Source organism: Panthera tigris, chromosome A3 (assembly GCF_018350195.1).
Source record: "Panthera tigris isolate Pti1 chromosome A3, P.tigris_Pti1_mat1.1, whole genome shotgun sequence".
Lineage (NCBI taxonomy): Eukaryota > Metazoa > Chordata > Mammalia > Carnivora > Felidae > Panthera > Panthera tigris.
This window is the reverse complement of record NC_056662.1, coordinates 65502670-65523672: the sequence shown is the minus strand read 5'-3', so window position 1 is coordinate 65523672 and position 21003 is coordinate 65502670. Positions and strand designations below refer to the sequence as shown.

General features: G+C 48.0%; 1 protein-coding gene across 1 annotated transcript in view; it reads right to left on the bottom strand.

Annotated features, from left to right (window-relative positions):
* EPAS1 (endothelial PAS domain protein 1) overlaps positions 1-21003 on the bottom strand; it is an 84402-nt gene that overhangs the window by 29213 nt on the left and 34186 nt on the right. Inside the window, exon 2 of the mRNA XM_007097858.2 lies at positions 6513-6703. Within this exon, the coding sequence (XP_007097920.2) occupies positions 6513-6703 (191 nt within the window). The remainder of the gene's footprint in view (positions 1-6512; positions 6704-21003) is intronic.

Below are 21003 nucleotides of genomic sequence, written 5' to 3'. Positions count from 1 at the left end.
CTTCGGTGGCACCCCTGGGGACCAGCCACCTTCAGGACATGGGACCAGCACACGTGCCCGAGGCACCAAGAGAGCAGGCAGTCCAGGGACAGGCTAGCAGCCTTTAAAGCTAAGGGCTGGGCTGCAGACAGTAGTAGCCTGGTGGCTTCCCTTCTGTTTTGCAAAAATGGTGAAAACAATGAGAGAAATTCTTTCCCCTTCACACCCTAGCTAGCCTCTGGGAGGGGAGACCATCTGGGGACAGCCTGGTGCCACACACATACCCACACTCGATCCCTGCGTTGGGTTTCTGCCCACCAACTAGTCAGCTGAACTGATGATAATGAGCCAAAGTTCTAGGTGTGGATGCCATTACTGCTAATGTTGTGGTTCCAGTCAACAGCCATATTTAACCTGGGGCTTTAGGAGAGATGGTGATAGAACTCAGTACTTTCAAAGTTGAGCGTGCACCAGAGTCCCCTGCAGGGCTTGCTAAAGCCAAGGATTTGGGGGCCCAGACTACTACATAACTCAAAGCAAAAATGTGAGACCTCTCGTTGAAAACTTAAGCCACGTCCAGGGCCCCTCTCAATGTGCCTTGGGGGACCACACAGGGCACACACTCATGAAGCTGGCCTTGGATGGTCCCTTCCCCAGGGTTCCTGATTCAGTAGGGCTCAGGTGGGGCTGAGAATATGCTTTTGTCACAAGTTCCCAGGTAATGTGGACATGCTGGACCTACGGCTACAGGTTGAGAATCACTGCCTTAACTCAAGGTCCTATGAGTGACCCTTAGTGCTGGGAAAATCAAACTGTTTTGGCAGGTGGTGACCTATTTTGGGGATGGGTGAGGAGAGGTTTCCAGCACCATTAAATCACACCAGATAGGTGACTACCCTCTCCAGACAGCAAAGGCCAGCTCTGTGATTCCTGGCCTATTGAGACAATTTTTTTCTCCTCAATTTCTTTGATCTCAGTGGCAACACTGACATCAAAATCTGGTGTAATCCCAAGACAGCTCTATTTGGGTTAGCTAGGCCCAGAGGAAATAGTTCTGCTTAAAATTTCCTGTTTTTAACAGTTCCAACCTAGCCAAACTGGTTTCCATCCATGCCTAGTACACTTGCTTCCAGGAGGTGGTGAATTGGCTATAGCAGCTGGCCAGCCGGCCTCTGGGAGGAAGGCAAAGGGGCACTCAGGGACCACGAATGGAAATAGAACATCTTGGGACTGAAGTCACAATGGCTGCAGGGCCAGGAAGCCAGCAGGCCGGCCCCGAGGGACCCCTGGGACAAGCTGGCCTCTTGCCTTTGTGGTACTATTTGCTCCAGCACCTGCTTTTCCTCCTAGGGGATTCTGAAGGAACCTGGCCAGCTCACTGTCAGCTTGGGCTGACGCTGAAAACTGCAGGGCTGGAGGCGGACCTTCACCCTACGGGCCAGGGGTACGCGTCTATCACTCTCTGCTATCACATCCCTACGATGTGTCTGCCCTGTGCTAGGCACCGGGCAGGAAATCAGTCAGGACATCTGTAAAGAAGTGTCACTATGTACTCAATCCCGTCTTAGGGAGAATCAGGGATACTGAAAGGTGTAAGAGCAATCTTTTTTTTTTTTTTTTTTTTTTTTAATTTATTGAGAGAGACCGTGTGCACACATGCACATGAGTGAGTTGGGGAGGGGCAGAGAAAGAGGAGAGAGAGAATCCCAAGCAGGTTCCGTGCTGGCAGCCCAGAGCCCAACACGGGGCTCGATCCCACAAAGCATGAAATCATTCTGAGCTGAAATCAAGAGTCAGACACTTAACTGACTGAGCCACCCAGGTGCCCTTAAAAGCAATCTTTTTGCTGAGGGAATCTACAGATGGGTGGGGAGGACAAAGATAAACCACCATAAAGTTTCACGATGATCCAGAAGAAATCTTCGGTGCTAAATAAAGAGGAGCCCACTAGTAGATGCTTTAAGTTGCCTTGGGTTCTTTAAGGGGTCTTTAAGTTGCCTTGGGTTCGGTCTCAGTTACTCGCTTCCCAGGACCCTTCAGGCTCTGACCCCCAGAAGAGAGAGGAGGGTCATCAGAATCAGAGGCAATCTGCTGAGGCGATGCATGCTCAGCGTGGGGAGCACAACAAGATTCTTTAATGCTAAAAATAGCCCTAGTAAACAGGCTTTGATGACGACTCCCCACAGCCAGGATATGCGCGGGCTGAGGTTTCGGAGCACTTTTTCCGGAGCACTGCTCATTTCCTTCAGGCAGCACCACCCATGTGGGGCGGGACCCCATGGGCAGCAGGAGCTGGGCATCTGGGGTGAGCAGGCAGGGTGGCAGGGCAGACATTCCTGACCAGGTCTCTGAGACCAGACTGTTACAAGGTACTGTCAGTCAGGATGCATTTTTATTCCACCAGGGTCATCTTCCCTCTTTATTTCCTACCCTGAAAAGTTCCAGGACTGCTCTGACCATTCTTAAAACCATGCTGATGTGATCTTCCCAGTTCACATGTGCTCGGCAGTCACCATTTAGTTATTATTACAGGGGCCTCCTTTTTCAATCCAATTCCTCCCCTCCAACTTTCCCAGGCCCATAGACCCACCACTGCCATCACCAGGTAGTGGGCCTGGGCTATCCTTACATCTTTAGCAGAAGGCACTGTGTTTTACCTGATCTTGCTGGCCTCCCAATGGGCCTTAAACATCCACCATGTGAGATTCATTCCTTTGTTCTTTACATAGCTTATTATCCTATCTTACGTCTTTGTAGTACCCTTCGTAAGATGTACAGGGCCGGGGTCACCAAATACCTTTTTACCAGACTTTTTTGGTTTAAGTTAAGGGAGTGATCTGAACAAGGTCAGTATCTCTAGAAGAGACTGTGTATTAGCTGCTTTTAGCCATTTACATTTCGGCACGAATCAGCTTCTCAGCTCCTCTCCAAACAGGACAGACAAAAGGCTCGAAGTAGAAGGTGAGTGGGCAAGACATGAATCAATCGATTCATTCATGCCAATGAATTGATAATAAACCTAACATTTCTCTTTTGAAACCTTGCTACATAATGACCTCTAGCAATCATGTAAAATCAATTTGATTTCACCTCGTATGAGTGTGGGAAGCCAAAAATCAATTTTACGGTGGAAAGCCAATTTTGCATATTTGCTGCTGTTTGATGCCCCCCGAATGCAGGAGCAACCCTCATTTGGTCACGGTTTGCGGGGCTCATCTTGAAAGAGGATTTCAGACAATCAAGCGGTACTTCCACTGATGTTCCCGTCAGAGTGTGTTCTGTTCTCGGCCCAGCGTGGAAGCTAATATCATAAAGCTATTGTTTCAGTTTGTTTCCTGTGATATGGATCTCATTCGGCCGTCCCGACTCCCAGGCTGAATTTCTCAGCGCTGAGGTTTTCCTCTCCAACATTCCCACACAGAACAGCCTACTGTGAAAATCAAAGGGAAGCGTGTTACTAAGTAAAGCAGAAACTTTTCTAAAGCAAAATCTGGTCTTTTTTAGCCTTTTGAACTCTGAGCTAGGCAACCGGCTATTTCCTATTTTAAAGTGAGCCAACACAAGTGCTCACCTTTGTTAAAAAGGCTTCAATAATGAATCTGTGGTTTGTTTTGACTTGGAAAACCCTGGCTGTTCGGCATTTTGATAGGCGTTGCTGGAAGGTGGGTATAAGAGGACAGTAAGAGTTTCTGCCGGGTTCCCGTCTATGCGATTTCTCCAGAAGCCTATACTTAGTCTAAATCCATTTGCTTCTTCGTAATGACTTTTATTTCTAAGCTGTAACTCGTGAAGAACCTCCTATGTGGCAGCAGAGAGGATAGGGCTTTTCTATCCACTTAGATCAATCCTCAGATAGCACTGCAAAAGAACTCCTGTCATCCCACTCGTACAGATGAGACAGGAAAGTTCAAAGGCAGTGAAGAGATTCTCACAAACTTGTAAAGAAGGCTCCAGGGTGGGTCTGTGTGCCCACAAGTCCCATTCTCCTTTTTACTGTATGGCATGTTTTTAAAAAGCAAAATGTGATTTAAAAAAAAAAAATCCTGTCTCACATGCAATTCCTGAAGATGATTTCAACAACTGGTCTAAAGAATGTGCAGCTGGAGCCTGGAAGAGAAGGCAGAGAAAGGGGATGTTGAAAAGCCATCCACTGCCTCCTCCCCACCGTGGGTAATGCGTGTTTTATGAGAACTGCTCTGTCAAGGACAGCAGGACCCGACGGCCAAATGTAGACACTCTTATCATTTTCCGTCATTTCTTTCCTCAGGACGGAGAGGACCAGAGCTGACGTGCTGAGGGCTCTGGTCCGTCTGGGGCCAAGACCAGCCAGAGGGCAGGCAGTTTGTGTCCACAACTTGCAACAGCTCCTGAGCGGGATGTGTGCGGTCTCACCGTGGTCCCGTCTCCCAGGGCGTGGCTGGCACACGGAGGCTCATGCCAGCACATAGGCAGGCAGATGTGCTCAGGGGACCCAGCCTCTGGTTCACGGCTTTCACCAAGCCAACCTCTGAACCACTGAGAAGAATGATTGCATGTGGGGGAGCATGGAAATCAAAGCTGTCTATCAGAAGAGAGAACAGAAACAACTCACTGAATGTGTGAGGGCCATCGCTGCACCCCCTACTCAGGGCTGGCCCCCAGGTGCTTCTGCTCAACCTTGGTTCTCCCACCAAGGAAGAACCTGCCCCCCACACCTAGCTCTCATCAACGTCTTTGCCTGACCAGGTTTGCATAATGCTCCTGCCCTCCCATGTCTGCCCTTCTCACAAAGACAGACTCCAAAGGACTTGCATAGCAGGTGCAGATTCACCAAGTGCTAAGCGTGTGGCTCTGAGCAACCTTTTTTGTACCTCACTTCTTCTCATCATTCTACAAGTTCTATGACATTCTACAAGTCCAAATTCAATCAGAGAGGTGTCCCAGGATGAATACAGTATTCCTTTCGGGGTCTCTGGTGGTGGTGGGACGGGGCTTGTGGTGGAAGGAAGCAATAATTTACCCAATGAAATTAATGTCTAAGAGTAGGATTTCAAGCATCATAACAGGGGAGTTGAGGAGATGCTTCTGGGTGTGGAGGAAGCGTCTGTCTGGTCATGAAATCCTCCAGTGCAGACTCTTTGTGTGTGTAAAGATGATTTCAATGGTACCAGACACTGCCCTCACCTGTCCAGAAAGAGAAGCCTCTTTAAAAGAGAGAGGTACACACGTGCCCTCTGATGGTGTCTCCCGGCCACTGTCCCCTCTCTCACTAGCATCTGTGACAAAACTGCCATTCCTTGGCATTGTTTCTTTGTAAGTATTTATAGAGCATGTCTTTGCCCTTGGTTCTCCCCCCTGTCTACTCTTTTCGGAGACTCTTTAGATTTGCAGGACAGGGTTAGCCCTCCGACCCTTGGACCCACTGAGCTGTCATCCTATTTTCTGAAGGTTTTTCTTTCCCCATATCCTTCCTGTGCTTCAGGCCCAGAATAGCACATGCTGGTCTGGCCTCCCTGCCTCGCGCTGGATTCCCTCTGCTCTGGGTTTCCTTCCCAGAATAGCCACTTCATAACAGGATGGCAGAGTCAACCAGCTCCCAGGCACCAGGCTCACTCAGGAAAACTGAAAGCCAGCCACAAAAGAACCTTCCCTTGCCCGCCTCCCGGCCGCTCACCGGCTGGGACGCTGCCCACCCGTGGTGCCTCAGCCGCCGCGTGGGGAGAGGTGCTACCTGCTGCCCAGTTTCCTCACGAAACTGACAGACCGGATGGGACTGTCACATAGGATCTGAAACTGGAAAACTAATTCCCCAGGCTGCTTCTTTCTGGCCAGGGCTAACAGGAAAAGGTTTCTCTGAAGATTGTGAATTCGGAGGGGGAAAAAAAAAAAAAGATTGTGAACTGGAGACTCACAGTGATAGCAGGGAGGGTGAGTGAGCTCTGGGGAAGCTGTTATCCACCCAGAACTCCGTGGTGGGAATGAGTGTGGCTGGCTCAGGGGCCTCACACACGCTTCACCTCCTCTCATTCCCACAGACACCCTGTGTGGTAGGCATTTTACAGGCGAGCAAACCAAGAGTGGAGACACCATACAATCGGTATGGTGTACGGGCTGGTAGGAGGGAAAAGACTGCACGGGCACACCAGCTGCCCTTCTGGAGAAGGTAGCTGGAAGATAAGCGCAGAAATGCTTCCTAAAGACGCGCTCTGGAGTGGAGTGTGGGTCTGATGGCCGGGCACCTGGGAAGCTGGTGAAAGCCACTCCTGATGCCCCAGACCTTTCTCTCCTCCTCAGCTTCCGGGTGCCCATGTGCTTCCTTGGTCCTGTCCCTGCTCTTCACCCCATGGCGGTATTCACTGTAAAGGTCACTGCTGGACAGGAGGTGTTCAACACCAAGAAAGGAAGCACCAGTGATGGTGTCTGTGTGGGCGGGGGTCCTGCAGAGGAAGACCTTCCCAGGAGCCTCCTGACCCCGGCACGACAGAGCCTGCTGTGTGTAAGCACATGCTGGTAAGGACTCCACCCTACCAGCCTGGGGAGACTGCCAGCCTCACCTGAGGACAGGAGCTTGTGTGTGCGCAGGAAGCTGATGGCCAGCCGCATGATGGAGGCTTTGTCCAGGTGGGAGCTCACGCTGTGAGGCAGGGGCAGCTCGTGGGCCAGCTCGTAGAAGACCTCCGTCTCCTTGCTCCGTCGGCACCGGGCAGCATCCCGGGACTTCTCCTTCCTCCTCTCCGAGCTGCTCCTAAATTGAGAGAGAAGGGGTTAGTTCCTGATATGTCACGGTCATCCTATCACGCCTCTGGTCAAGACATCCCCAGGGCCACAAACCATGGGGCAGCCAGACTCTTCCCCTGAACGGATGTGGGTCCATACCTGTCGTCCAAGCACACACAGCCTCAGCTGTACATTATCAGCTCTATTTTCGTGTGTGTGTGTTTGTGTATGTGTGTGTGCCTCTAACCGCCTCCCTCCTCTTGTGCACCTACAGTGTCCAGACTGGGGGCTTCACATGCAGGGGCTTGGAGCAAAGACTTGCCAATTAATCAACTGGCAATGACTGGGACTGGTCCCACATTATCTGGGGACTGAGGTGAGTGCCCGGGAATGGTGGGGGCAGAGTGAGGAAGCCGTGGCCACTGGCCCAGAGGGCTGTGTCAAAGGATCTGCAGAACAAGACGAAAAACCACTTCAAGGCCCTCTTTCTGGATAAAACGCACTTTGAAAAAATTAAGCCCAGGACTGGACCTTAGATCGCATTTTGTATCAAAGAGTGATTTCCTCAGTAAACATTGAAAATGCCATGAGAGCCCAAGAAGAAACAGTCGGCCAGACATCTGTCAGGCTGGTGTCCCAAAGTGCATGCCTGGCAAGGGTTAAAAAGGAGTGTGCACAAACACTCCTCCTCTCTCATCCTGCCAGCATTAGGTTAGCAGCCTGTCTCACACTCACTTTCCTCTTCTTTGCAGGACAGAAGGAAAGATGACACACAGTCAAACCTGCCTCTTTCAGGAAATCCTAAAGAAATCCTGTATCTTACAAAGCCTATGTTAGGTCCTAATGTGGGCAAGTTCAAAAGCCAGCCTGCCTGGGTTGAAATTCGAATTTCTCCATGTGCCACCTCTGTACACTTAAATTATTTAAACCGCTCAGAGTCCTTTTTCTCATCTGCAAAATGGGACTAATAGAACTTATCCCACCAAGTTACTGTGAGGATTGGATATGATAATGTATGTGAAACCTTTACAACAGGTTTATCACAACTATAAGCAATCAATGTTAGCTTATATTAATAACAAATCTGAAAAAACAAGATCCTGAGAGTAAAAATGTTACACAAGAGTACAGTTCAACCTATTTTCATAGAAAGGGAGGTATTATACATAATACTTCTTATACATTACATAGGAAAAAAATCTAGAAATATAACAAAAATAACTATTATTCTTTTTGTAAAAAAAACTTTTAATGTTTATTTATTTTTGAGAGAGAGAAAGAGAGAGACAGAATGTAACCAGGGGAGGGGCGGAGAGACAGGGAGACACAGAATCCAAAGCAGGCTCCAGGCTCTAAGCTATCAGCCCAGAGCCTAATGTGGGGCTCAAACTCCAAACTGTGTGATCATGACCTGAGCTGAAATTGGACGCTTAACCGACTGAGCCACCCAGGCACCCCCCAAAATAAATATTATTCTTATAGTTGTAACATATATAGTGCTTACTATATTCCAGGAGCGGTTTTAAGCACTCCTACATTAGCTTCTTGAATTCTCACAATTGTCCTTAAAAATAGTACTGCTGTTGTGTTTAATTTATAGATGAGGAAACACATCCAGAGAGGTGAAGTAATTCACCTGCAGTCCTTGGGCAGGTTAAGTGCAGAAGTGGCTTTGTGCCAGGCTTTTATCCATCAGTGAAGTTAGTGGAGGGATTATTATTTTTTAGTACTTATCTGTATTTTCTTACGTTTCTATAAATAATCTGTACTGCTCGTTTAGTAAACAAGTTTTTAAAAAACTTCTTCTATTTATATATTTTTTAAAGTGTTTTTTTTTTTTTTTTTTTTTAATGTTTGTTTTTGTGAGAGTGCGCCAGCAGGGCAGGGGCAGAGGGATGGATACAAAGAATCCAAAGCGGGCTCCACACTGACAGCAGCGAGCCCCAGGCGGGGCTCGAACTCACCAACTGAGGGATCATGCCCTAGCCGAAGTCAGATGCTCGATCGACTGAGCCACCCAGGGGCCCCCCAAAATTCTTTCATTTTTAAATAAACTGCCCAATGTAGTTAATAGTTCTCAAGGCCTCATCCGACCAGCTCCACCTTGCTCCCTCTGTCCTCCCATCTGAGACTTGCAGAGCCAGCCACGGCTTCTCCTTCTGTTTGGTTTTGCAGACTATTATCTGGACAGAAGATTGGTATCTGGGGATTCACAGAATGTTGACGTGTCTCTCCAACCCCTCCAGATTTGGGGCGGAGGCACTGTTTGGCTTTATAAGATGCTTCATTTTTAAAAAACAGAGAATCCAGCTCCCTGGATGGATTAAGCATCACATACTCAGACTACGGGAAGAATGTCCAACAGCTGTTGATAGGCAGGGAGAAGCTTCAGAAAAAGTGTGAAATGGGTTAGATAGTTATTTCCTGTCCTGTCCCCTCTCCCTATTCTGTTTCCTTTACCAAACTCCTGTTTCCTTCGCTCCCCCTGCATCCATTCTCTGAGTCCTCACTCCATACCCTACCACCTGCACCCTTTCAGAACCTCAGGACCAGCTTGCTCCTGTATAAGAGATTTAACAGCAGACTGTGTGTATGAGTCCCTTCCACTTATATTTTAGTACTGACCTCTGACTGTGGAGCAAAAGCAGTTGTTCAAGGCTTGCCAACATTTCAACATAGGGAAGGAGATTGGGAGGGGACAGGACGCTAAAACTGGACACATCACACCTGTCTGTCATGAGAGCAGGCAAGGGAGCGCTAGTGTCTTCAAGATGATGGATTCCACTCTCTAGCACCAACCCGTGGCTCCCCAACAAAAGCATCATCAGCACATGATCAGTATTAAGGCTTCTAGAGAAGCAATCCTGGGCAGAACAGATGGCCAGCACTGGCTGTGACATTCATGTCAACATCTGCATGCACAAAGCTTCCCTTTGCTACTGCCCCTTTCTTAGAGTGCGATAGACAAGGCAGAGAGGAAGAGCCAGAGGTAAGAAAAAAAAAAAAAAAAAAAAAAGGCTGGAGTCGATGCTCTGTCTGGCAATGGCATTCACGACTTGGGTCCTACCATGTTCCCTCAACCATGAAAATGTTTATTCACACCCCCTTTTGTGCCTCAAAACTGCACCAAGGACCTTACATATATGACCTTATTATAATTCTAATGACAATATGGTAGGTACTGTGGGCAGAGTTTATACATGTGGAAACAAAGGCTCTGACATGATGTATAACTTGCCCACGGTCACAAAGTAAATGCCTGCTTAAGCCCTTGGAAAGCATGAAGTCAGTTGAGCAGACACTTAGAAGTCCTAAGACACGCTGACGCTCTGTCTAATTCTGTCTTTACAACCTGCATGTGAGATGGGCAAGACAGGCATAACTCTTGCCCCCATTTCACAGATCTGGAAACTGAGGCCCGACCAGGCTAAGTTACTTACCTAGGACAATCGAGCTAATCAGTGGCGGAACTAGGGCTAGAACCCATCTCTTCCTAGGCCAATACTCTGTCCACTGCTTAATGGCAGGAGATAGTGGCTCTAGCAAGAAATAAAGAAACCGCAACATCTTAACATTTAGAAAAAGAAAGATGGAGAATCTCAGGCAGCCTCTTTTAAAAGTCATGAGCTACATGTTAGCTACCTTGTTTTTACAGTTGCACTCTGGGGCTAGTATAACTTTAATTAGATTATCTAGTTAACCTTGACACAGCCCAGGGATATCTGTTTAATGCTGACTCTTACAAGAACAAAAATGTGTAACGCTGCTCTCATTTAATTAGCAACACTGAAGAAGAAGCATAATTAATGATAAGTGTGAAGGTAAGACCTCCCTAATAGACACATCCACAGCCTACTTCAATTTGCCACAGGTTGAGCCTCTCAGCAAATGGAAAAAGGGGCTGGAAGTTAGGAGGGCTGGTGTTTTTGTTTGTCTGTATTTGTTTTATTTTTAATTTTTGTAAATGTTTATTTATTTTTGAGAGACAGAGATGGGCGGGGGGTGGGGGGTGCGCAGAGAGAGACAGAGACACAGAATTCAAAGCAGGCTCCAGACTCTGAGCTGTCAGCACAGAGCCCAACACGGGGCTTGAACTCACAAACTGCGAGATCATGACCTGAGCCGAAGTTGGACGCTTAACTGACTGAGCCACCCAGGTGCCCCAACTGGTGTTTTAATATACTGGCCACAAGACTATCTGATACAGATGAAGAAATACATTCTCGGTGCCTTGATAGCCTCATCTGAAAAATGGAAGAGGTCTCATGTCTTATTTATTTGTCAGGATCAAAGGTGAGTGTACAAGGGTTGGAAGCGCTAGAAAGCTTCTCCACAAACAAAAACCATCATGACATCAGGCTAATCTGAGCGTCAGTCACAGAGTTTGGCCATAACAGCTGCTCTTCATCACCAAATCCACACTGTCCCAGGGCTGGAGGCATAACTGGGGGTCAAGCTGCTCTTGACCAGTTCACGTTATGTTGCTGAACCTTCCTTTTTTTTTTTTTTTTTAATTTTTTTTTAACGTTTATTTATTTTTGAGACAGAGAGAGACAGAGCATGAACGGGGGAGGGTCAAAGAGAGGGAGACACAGAATCCGAAACAGGCTCCAGGCTCTGAGCTGTCAGCACAGAGCCCGACTTGGGGCTCGAACTCACGGACCGTGAGATCATGACCTGAGCTGAAGTCGGCCGCTTAACCGACTGAGCCACCCAGGCGCCCCTGTTGCTGAACCTTCTTAGGGCAAGGAGGCTTCATGTACTAAAATACTTGGCATTTTGTTTTCTCTCCCTAGATAGGTACTAGAATTACCTGCAATATAGACCAGCATTTTTTTTTTGTTTGTTTTTAATGACAATTCTAGACATGGCATGTTAGAATTCTCTGCTTTCTCATCATAAGATAGTTAAATAAGTTTTCCAAATCATCTGAAAAGACTCAAATTTATTTCTTACTCCAAATTGTTCTTTCTACGAAGTGCCCACTCCTGTCTTTCTTGGTGGCCCTCCTGCAACCACAGGGTGGTCCTGCAGAGTATTTGGTATCCAGAACGCACAACATAAACATGGGCCTGGTTAACTCTGTCCTCCTGCAGGCCCAGAAGCATTTACTGAACTCCACGCTGGACCTCGTGAAACTGCAGAGTGGGTAAGGTGCTCATTCCTTGTTTGCATGGAGCATGCAGTCCACATGCAGTCTCGTTAGGAGCCAACAGCTTGAAACACCTCCGTGAACCACAGGCAGTAAACAGTATAAGCGGTTAAGATAAGGAACCAGCTAGGATGAGCAGGGTCACAGAAAACTACTCAGGGAGGCAGGACTTCAGCAGATCCTAGAAGGATACATAATACCATCCTTACATGGCTTGAGGGTCAGAAACTGCTTCTGCCCCTCCCCCACCCATATATGTGCTATCTCATTTGATTCTCCAACAACCCTGAGGGATAGGAACTATTATCCCCACTTAATAGATGAAGAAGCAGAGATTTAGAGAGATTAAGTAACTTGATAAAAGACATTGTCTCCAAGGGAGTTCTTCTGGGTCCAAGATCAAAGATTTCCCCACTGGCAGTGGGGAAACTGCTGTTTATTGCACAGCTTTGACATGCTGTGTTAGATACTTTCCCACAAAGTGGATGTCCAGACACTGCAGGGAAAAGAGGTGGGTTAAAATTTGAAAAGGACACAGTGACATAAAGATTCTCTGTCCTTAAGTGAGTACCCACTCATTTGGGAAAAAGACCTGAAACCTCAGAAGGAGGATTAAGGGCACTATCCGTGTTCCTATTGGGCGTGAGAAGAAGGCAGGAGTCAGTGTGGTGGCCCTTTGTGGGATGCAGCCTCCATCACTATGGGGTGGATTGTGGAGGGGGACTGCTGGAGGGGACCCGCTGGAGGCTGTGGGATGCAGCCTGCAGATACGTTTCTCTCCACGCTGCAGGGGAGGAACACGTTTCTATCATTTTTTTTTTTTTGACATGTTAATACCTACAAGTTTATACTTACTCTCCCCAAGGTGGAAACTCACATTCTGAAACATTTGATCCTGATCAAGGGAAGCAACCATGTAAGGACCAGGAAGCTAGTCAGAAAAGAAAACAAAACTGATGTAAAGCTTCAGTGGGTATATGCCACAACTCAGCCAGGAAAGACCTCTGTGTCCAGAGCTTTGCTCTCCAAAATGTCTCAACTTCTGGGTCATTGGTCCAAGCTTGGCTTAAGTCAATAATAGAACCATTATCAGCTCTTGGTCAAAACGATCCTGGTTGCTGACTTCCAGCTGAATACAGCCTGGTGTGGGGCCCCCAAGATGTCCCCACATGGCACCAGTAAGGCTGGTTGCTTAATTAGCTATCTTTTTCTGACCTTCAGGACTCCGTGCCTAATGTCTGTGGGCCACCAGGGGACCAAAACACTATGCCTGTTACCCTATAAGCAGGATGGATTTCAGCAGGTAGAGAGAGAGAGACTGAAGTTAATTAAGCCAGCTTGCATCAGTCTATTGGTTGGTGGTGAAATTCTTTGTTTTAAAAATGTTTATTTTTGAGAGGAGGGGAAGGTGGGGGGGAGAGAGAGAGAGAGAGAGAGAGAGAGAGAATCCCAAGCAGGCTCCACGCTGAGCATGGAGCGTGATGCAGGGCTCAGTCCCACAACACCAGGATCACCATCTGAGCCTAAATCAAGAGTTGGACACTCAACCAACTGAGCCACTACGTGCCCCGTTGGCAGCAAAATTCTAAGCTGTGCCAAACTGCAGGAGGTTGTGAACAGACGAAGGTCAAAAGCTTTTGGGAGGGCTCTCGTGACCCTTCCGTAAGGCTGTGTGGCCGCTGCACAAGGGCCGCCTGAAAGGGACGAAGAACAACAGCTTCAGGTCCCAGAGATCAGGACGAACCCCACACCCAGGGGTCGACAGCTGCATGGATGAAATCAGAGCAGAGCCAAAGCAAGTACTTCTCAATCTTGGCTGCTCACTTGAGTCACTAGAGGAGCCTTAAAGACTGATGCCTGGGTCCCCTCCCCCAGAGTCTGACTTAATAGACTGATTTAATGGTGTGGAGTCGGGGTATCAGGGATTTTAAAGCTTCCCGTGTGATTCTCATGTGCGCCCAGGCCTGGGAACCACTGTTGCAAAGCAGTCAGCTTAAAATAAAAAGGTTTTGGTTTTGGTTATTGTGGAAGGAAAAGGAAATTGATATTTATTGCGCACTGGGGCAAGGTGCATTTCATGGACAATCTCATCTGATCCTTGGTTAAACTATGGGGCGATACTGGTACTGGTTTTTGCAGAGCAGTGATTCTCAACTTTGGCCTCCAGCAGAATCACCCGGAGGGCTCACTAAACCACAAGCTTCTACACCTGCGATCACATGTCTTCAGAGGCCTGAAACCCATGTCTATTTCTGAAATTAACCACTGCTCTAAGTATTTGGGGTGGCCTTTTAGAATGAATTTCAGAGCCACAAAAGAAAAGCAGTTGTAACACTTCACAGAACATATTTCATTTTAAACCCTAAACAATATCATCCTGTTTGCCCGCCTCCTTTAATCACCAGATTTGGCTGTGGATGGATGTTGGTTGTTTGAAAGAATGAAATGTGCCCTCAGAGATAAGGCCTTGCCACAATTGAAGTTACTCAAAAGAATAGTCTTTAGCTCTACAGACAATTCTAAAGGAGTGGCAAAAATGTGCAGAAGAGGGTGGTATTCTCACGGCCAATTTTCTGGTGTATTCGGATGTTTGTCCAAAGGGAGCAGAAATTAGTATATGAATCTATAACAGAGGGGAGTAAAGGCATCAATGTTAATCAGTCAAAATAGAAGAAATTAAACTTGCAAACTCAGGAGGAACTGGGCATATCAGACAGACCTCCACAAGGGGGGGGGGGCGGGGAACCACATTAATATAGCTTCACTATGCACACCTCTGGTGAGAGGCATGGGCTCTGCCCGAAAAGAAACCAAGCCTCACTGGGAGAGAAGACTAATACTATAGATTTGTGTATCGAAAGTCCTAAAACAGGGAATACCAAGAAGAGGTGAGGGCTAGAGTGGCTAAAACAGGAGTGGATGCTCTCACTCATCTCTTCCCTGAAGGACGAATCCTGGAGAGTGTCTCATACCTCAGCCTCCCAACCTCCCCTCCACTGGGGCCGAGCCCCTGACTCCCTGACCCACGTTGATGGTCTGTGTCCCTGGAGAGCGGGCCTGGACTGCATTCAGAGCTGACAGTAATGTCTGGGGCCCACCCAACATGGCCCTCTAATGGTCAATTCTGCTTAGGGCCCGCTGGAGATGCTTATCTCGTGGGCTTCTGGGCTCCAGGCAGCCTGGGAGAAGAGCAGCAGACCCAATTACCAAGCAGCCCCATAGGTATAGCCCATGTGGGGCTCCAGATGACCCAGCACCTTATATAATCTGAGGACGTGTGCAGTCCCCAGCCCAGCTGGGAAAAGCCAGGCAGGCAGAGGAGTACCAGTGGTGAACTGTTGCCGTGCCTAGCTTCTCCGAGCCCAAGCCTTAGCGGGGTTTTCCTTATTCGACATATTATGAGCAACACCACTTTGTACCAATCACTACAGTTTGTAAAGCGCTTTATGAGCTAGTCTGTAAATCTCACCCAGTAGGATAGAAAGAGCAGGTACCATTATCCCCATTTGAGAGTTGAGGCAACTTGAAGTTCAGAAGGGGAGTATCAATGTGCGGAGCTGGAACAGGAGCCCTGAGCTCCGGGTTTTCCAAGGACACATGAACAGAGAGCCCCCTGCCAACCAGCACTAGACATGTCACACAACTGCAACAGACCTTCGTTATTCATTGCCATTCTATAACCTAGCTTATCTTAAATCATTTCCTTTTTAAAAAATGCTTTGGTGAAGATAAGGGTAATACACATTTAGTGTAGGCAACTTTAAAAGTACAGAAAGGTATAAACAAAACGAATTGAGATTTTATTGGATTTATGGCTTCTTAATGGTTTATCACATTTTAAAGAATTCTTTAAAGATACTCATAACAGTCAGTCATATATTGTGTGGGTATATCACAATGCACTATGCTATTGTTGAGTTATGGTTTCTAATTTCTAGGTGTTATAAACACCACTAAGGTGACTGTGCATTAGGTGTTGCTTTCTAATTTATTTTTTATGATAAATGAGGACACGTATCAGCTGGCTCTCAGCTCCCCACAGCTGCCTCGCAGTGACTCCCCTGTGCAAGTTGAGGACTGGACAACATTAGCATTTCCAGGGCCACGATGGCTGCTATTGAAGGCAGGGTCTCGGGACAGGTGCCGCAGAGGGAGGTATCAGGGGCAGGAAGGTAGGAAGCGCACACCCTCTTGGCCACTTTCCCTGCCCAGTCTCATAGGCCTCCTTTCTCTCTCTTGCCATATCCATGTTAACACAACTGAAGAGAGATGGCCAACTGAGTTGGAATTGGAGATCCCAGTTCTGTAAAGGCAGCCACTCTTGTTGGTCAGGAGGACCTCCTTCCCCATTGTATAAGTGTCTTTCCATCTACTCTGATCTCACCACAACCAATGTGTGGACAGAGAAGGCTCCGTGGCATCTGTACCCATGAGAAGGGGAGGAAAGCGAGTAGCTGCGAGGGGCATCAGCCTGGCTCTCCATGGTGCTCTCTGGTCTCTGATGCCTGCTACTGCCTGACCCTACACTGTGCAGACTCTAGCCGAGGGACTAATCAACCTCAGTGAGCTGAGATACTGTGGCTGCTGGTGCTACAGCATGAGATACTTGCTGTTGTAAAGGTCTCTCATCATACTGCCTCTGATTTAATCCTGAAACAATCCTATCAGGGAGGTATGGTATCATCCCCATTTTACACAGAAAGAAATAGGTTGCAAGGATGTTAAGTGACATGCCCGGTATCACCCAGTGATGGAGCCAGCACTCAAACCTGTCATTAAAAAAAATTTTTTTGTAAAGTTTACTTATTTTTGAGAGACAGAGCACAAGTGGGGGAGGGGCAGAGAGAGGAGGAGACACAGAATCCGAAGCCGGCTCCAGGCTCTGAGCTGTCAGCACAGAGTCTGACATGGGGCTTGAACTCACAAGCCATGAGATCATGACCTGAGCTGAAGTTGGATGCTTAACCAACTGAGCCACCCAGGTGCCCTTCAAACCTGTCATTTAATCATAAATCCTATTTCTCTTCATTGCATTGCCACCTTCTGGGAAATGCTCATAAGCAGATCCCTCTTGCAGGTTCAAATGGGTTAGCTGAGCTGGGTGTATTGGGGGTGAAGCCTTCCCTCTAAGGATACTTTATTAGATGAATTCTCGATCTGGGAAGGGATGTCCCCAAAAGAGACACCCTGGCCACCCTCTTGCCCTAGGTCAGCCCCTTTTAAGCCAGGCCCAGTGGGATATATTTTCTCTGCTTGGAGATGTCTGTGTTAAAAAAAAAAAAAAAGTCCTTACTTTGCTAGCAGACTTTGCAGACACCACAGGTAAAGTGTTTCATTCTAATTTTTTCCTATTAAAAAACTTTTATTGATGTCTAATTGACCTAAGTTACATTTGTTTCAAGTACACAACAGAATGATTCACTATCTGCACACACTGCAAAGTGATCATCACAATACGTCTGGTCCCCACACTATTTTCCTCGGGGCGACTTCCCTAGGCTTGAGACTATCTGTCCGCACTCAAGGGTCTTTCTCTAAAGCTTCTATCTGCCAGCAGCCCTTCTTCCCCTGGGTCCCACGGGCTTCCAACCGCATGATCTGGTGGTTTGGCTCAAGCCATTCTGCATGTGCAGCCATCCTGATCCTATACCGCTGTGTGCAGCTAAGAAAACTGAAGAAATGACACAGCAGAAAGACAAAGGAAAAAGTGCCTGAGATGAGATGTGAACGGATTCCCACGCATGAAGCATGCACTTTCTCTGGAGGGAGTCGGGAACAGCTTACCGTCAGTGACCCCAGCCTCTACAGACCAGCTCCTGGCCTTCCCTGTCCCACATCCCACCTGATACACATGCCCTTCATCCACCTGGCCTGCCTAAGTGACACCCATCTCTCGGGACCTCCCGCAGCCCATGTTCGCCGGGAAGGCCTCACCTCTGCAGACTTCTGCACATCCCGCATCAGAGATTCCGCACCGCACTGCATGATCCAGCCCTGGTATTTATTCTCTTCTTATATCACTTCTGTAGTCTTTGTCTCTCCCTCTAGACCACATATTCCCCAGGGAAAGGACCCATCACCTGTTCTTTTGGTGTCCTCTAAAGCATAAATAGTACAAAGTGGTACAAATTGGAGACACTGGATAAAAAGCACTTGAATGATTTCTGTTCTGTGAATTCCTCAGTCTCTCACCGTTCTAGGTCTTTTGTAAGAATTCTACTCCAGTTCTCAATCAGAATAAAAGGTTTCCATCCAGGAAGAGCCACAGACAGAGAGATTCAAAGACGTGTGTGTGTGTGTGCGTGTGTGTGTGGGGGGGGGGCGGCGCACACGTTTCCAACTCCTTGAATGAAACCTGGGGCCTGAACTAGTACTGCTGACAGCTGCCTGTGGGGTCCCACGCACCAGCACTTCTCAAACTTGATTGCGCACACAAGTCACCCCAGGATCTTGTTACAGTTTCTGACTCAGTAGGTCTGGGCTGGGGCCTGTGAGTCTGCATTTCTAGCAACCTTCCAGACGATGCTGATTCCATTGACCACACCCAGGGACACAACGGAGATGTCGATGTTGACAGGGTCAATGTTACCCTTGATGTCATCCTTATCCAAAGCCACCTAAAGTCTAACAAGTCAGATCTCTCTTCTGCCAGGAAGAAGCTCCCTCTCTTTTTATATTTTCTTACAGGATATTTCACTGGGCTCCACTTGGATGTCCCCGCTCTCCTTTGAGTACCCCCTCCCTCCATCATCTCATCCCCTTTTATTTCTTAAAACTCCTTCCCTAGGGGCCAGTCCAAGCCCAACCTCCCGCAGACGCTTCCCGGCCACCCTCACTCCCTTCTCCAAGGCGCTTCCTGCCTACATTACTCACTAGCTCTCATGAGAGGCCTCCCTGTCTTGCTGGCTTTTCTAAGCCAGAGCCCTGCTGCTAGAGCTGGACTGTAAGTACCTTGGTGCTTTTGCACGGAGAAGGGGCGCAGACACAACATTTACTTCTGTGCATCCTTCACGGGACCTTGGCCCAGGGCAGACACACTGGGTAAATATTTGCTAATTGACTCTAAGGACAATTCAAGCATGCCCTTTACTCTTCTCCTTTCCCTCTCAGGGCTGAAAGCAAAAGTGATCACAGCAGCCTTGGCCTCCAGCCCCAGCCCCGGGGCCTTGCCTCTCCCAGGAGCTGCAGCTGGGCCAGCTTAGATTTTGCGTAGTGCTCCGCAGCTCCTCTTCCCTTCAGTGAAGAGTTAAAGCACCGGGAAGGCTGCTTCCCACTTGGAAACCTCCATTTCCTCATGCAGCTTGAACAAGAGAACATCTATGGACGGAGGCTGAGCGAGCCAACTGCACAGGGAGTGAACTCACTCTGAATGGGGCTGTTCTAACGTCAGCCAAGTCAAGCCATTAAGATGCCAGCCCCAAGGCGCAGCCCCCAGCCTCACCTCTAGATATCCCCTCAGCTCTTCGGCACAAAGGATGAATGGTGAGCACAGAGCCTAGTGAAAGCAAGCTCTTTCATGAGCAGGGAAGCAGGGCTGGGTGCTGCAGAGTGGGTGCAAAAGTAGAACTCCTTCTCTCTCCCGCTCCCCCTCTTCACCACGCTGAACCAAATTAACCCCCGATGTACATGGAGTTGCCCAAACCACTGCTCCTCAAAAAGGCAACCGAGGGGAGGGGGTGAGTAATAACATTAGAGAAAATATGTGCAGTGCCAAAAATAATCACCGTGTCATGAGAAAACAGAACTGGGCCGCCTCTGGGGCCAGCGCTGGGCATAGGCAGGAAGGAGGGGGCAAAAATTCCCCTGGCAGTGTCGTCAGGCATTCTGGGTGAAAAAATTTAAAAAGCTATAACTGGAGTAGACAGTTGTCAGAAAGAACGCTCTTCTTGAAAAGAATATGATTTTAAAGGTCTGTTCTCTCCTATTTCAGACACTTTAATTTCAAAGAAAATAACATTTGTTTAGTCTTTGAATCGGGACTGACGCTTGATCATATGCTAATAGTGAAATATCCCAGGATCTGCCTTACTAATCCCAATTTGACGCCAGAAATTCTGGTGCCTGGTATTTAAAGTATTTCAAAACAGAAATAGAAGGCGGGGGGGGGGGTGGCGCACAGACAGAATCTCTTACTTTCTCCCCCCATCCCATAACGCCTTCTCTCCTCCCTATTTAAAAAAAGAAGAACATGGGGAAGGAACCTGGGTGGCTCAGTCAGTTAAACGTCCGACTTCGGCTCAGGTCATGATCTCACGGTTCGTGGATTTGAGCCCTGTGTCGGGCTCTGTGCTGACAGCTCAGAGCCTGGCGCCTGCTTCAGATTCTGTGTCTCCTTCTCTTTCTGCCCCTCCCCCACTCACACTCGCTCACGCGCGCGCTCTCTCTCTAAGATAAACATTAAAAAAAATTTTTTTAATACAAAAAAAAAAAAAAAAAGAAGAAGAATGCAATCAAAGATTAAGGAAAAAGAAAAGGAGAGAGAAAGGAACCCAAAGAAAACCTCGGGGACCCTTTCTGTCCTGGGCTTCAATCCTATTTTCAGACTGTTACACAGTTGCATGTCCAGAGCTGTGGGATCTGATTCATGGCCAAATGCTAGTCCTTGCTTTCTTCCAATTCTGCCTGCCATACTACAATGAGAAGGGAGATGTTCATGCACATTATAGAAGCTACATTCCATTCCTTTGTAGAGAAGTCATCAAACGCCACGGGAAATGCCAAAGTCTTCCCCCAAGTTACTATCATGCTCTCAGATGATAATATTGAGCAATTTGGGAAATGGGGTTTTCTCCCCGGCAACAGCCTTTCCTCTCCACTCACTCAGCAAGTATTTATGAACCCCTCTTCATGTGCTCAGAATGGGAGCAGTAGAATGAAGCCTAGAATGACCACTCCTGGCCTCAGGGAGTTTGCAGAGAAGTGCAGGGTCAAGTCCTGAAGGGCTGGCCTGGCAATCAGCCACTGTGATGCCAGGCACCAGGAAAAAGTCTGCAAGGCTGAACAATACAGGGAAAGCTGGCTTCTGGAAGAGGGCTGCTGGAGCAGGGGGTACAGGGAGGCAATCGGTGGGCAGGAGGGATGACAAGGACAAAGATACTGCTGAAGAAATTTGGGGGCGGGGTGGCTGGGAGTCAGGAGACAGGCTGGAGCAGGTACCAGGCTGGAGAAGTCAGAGT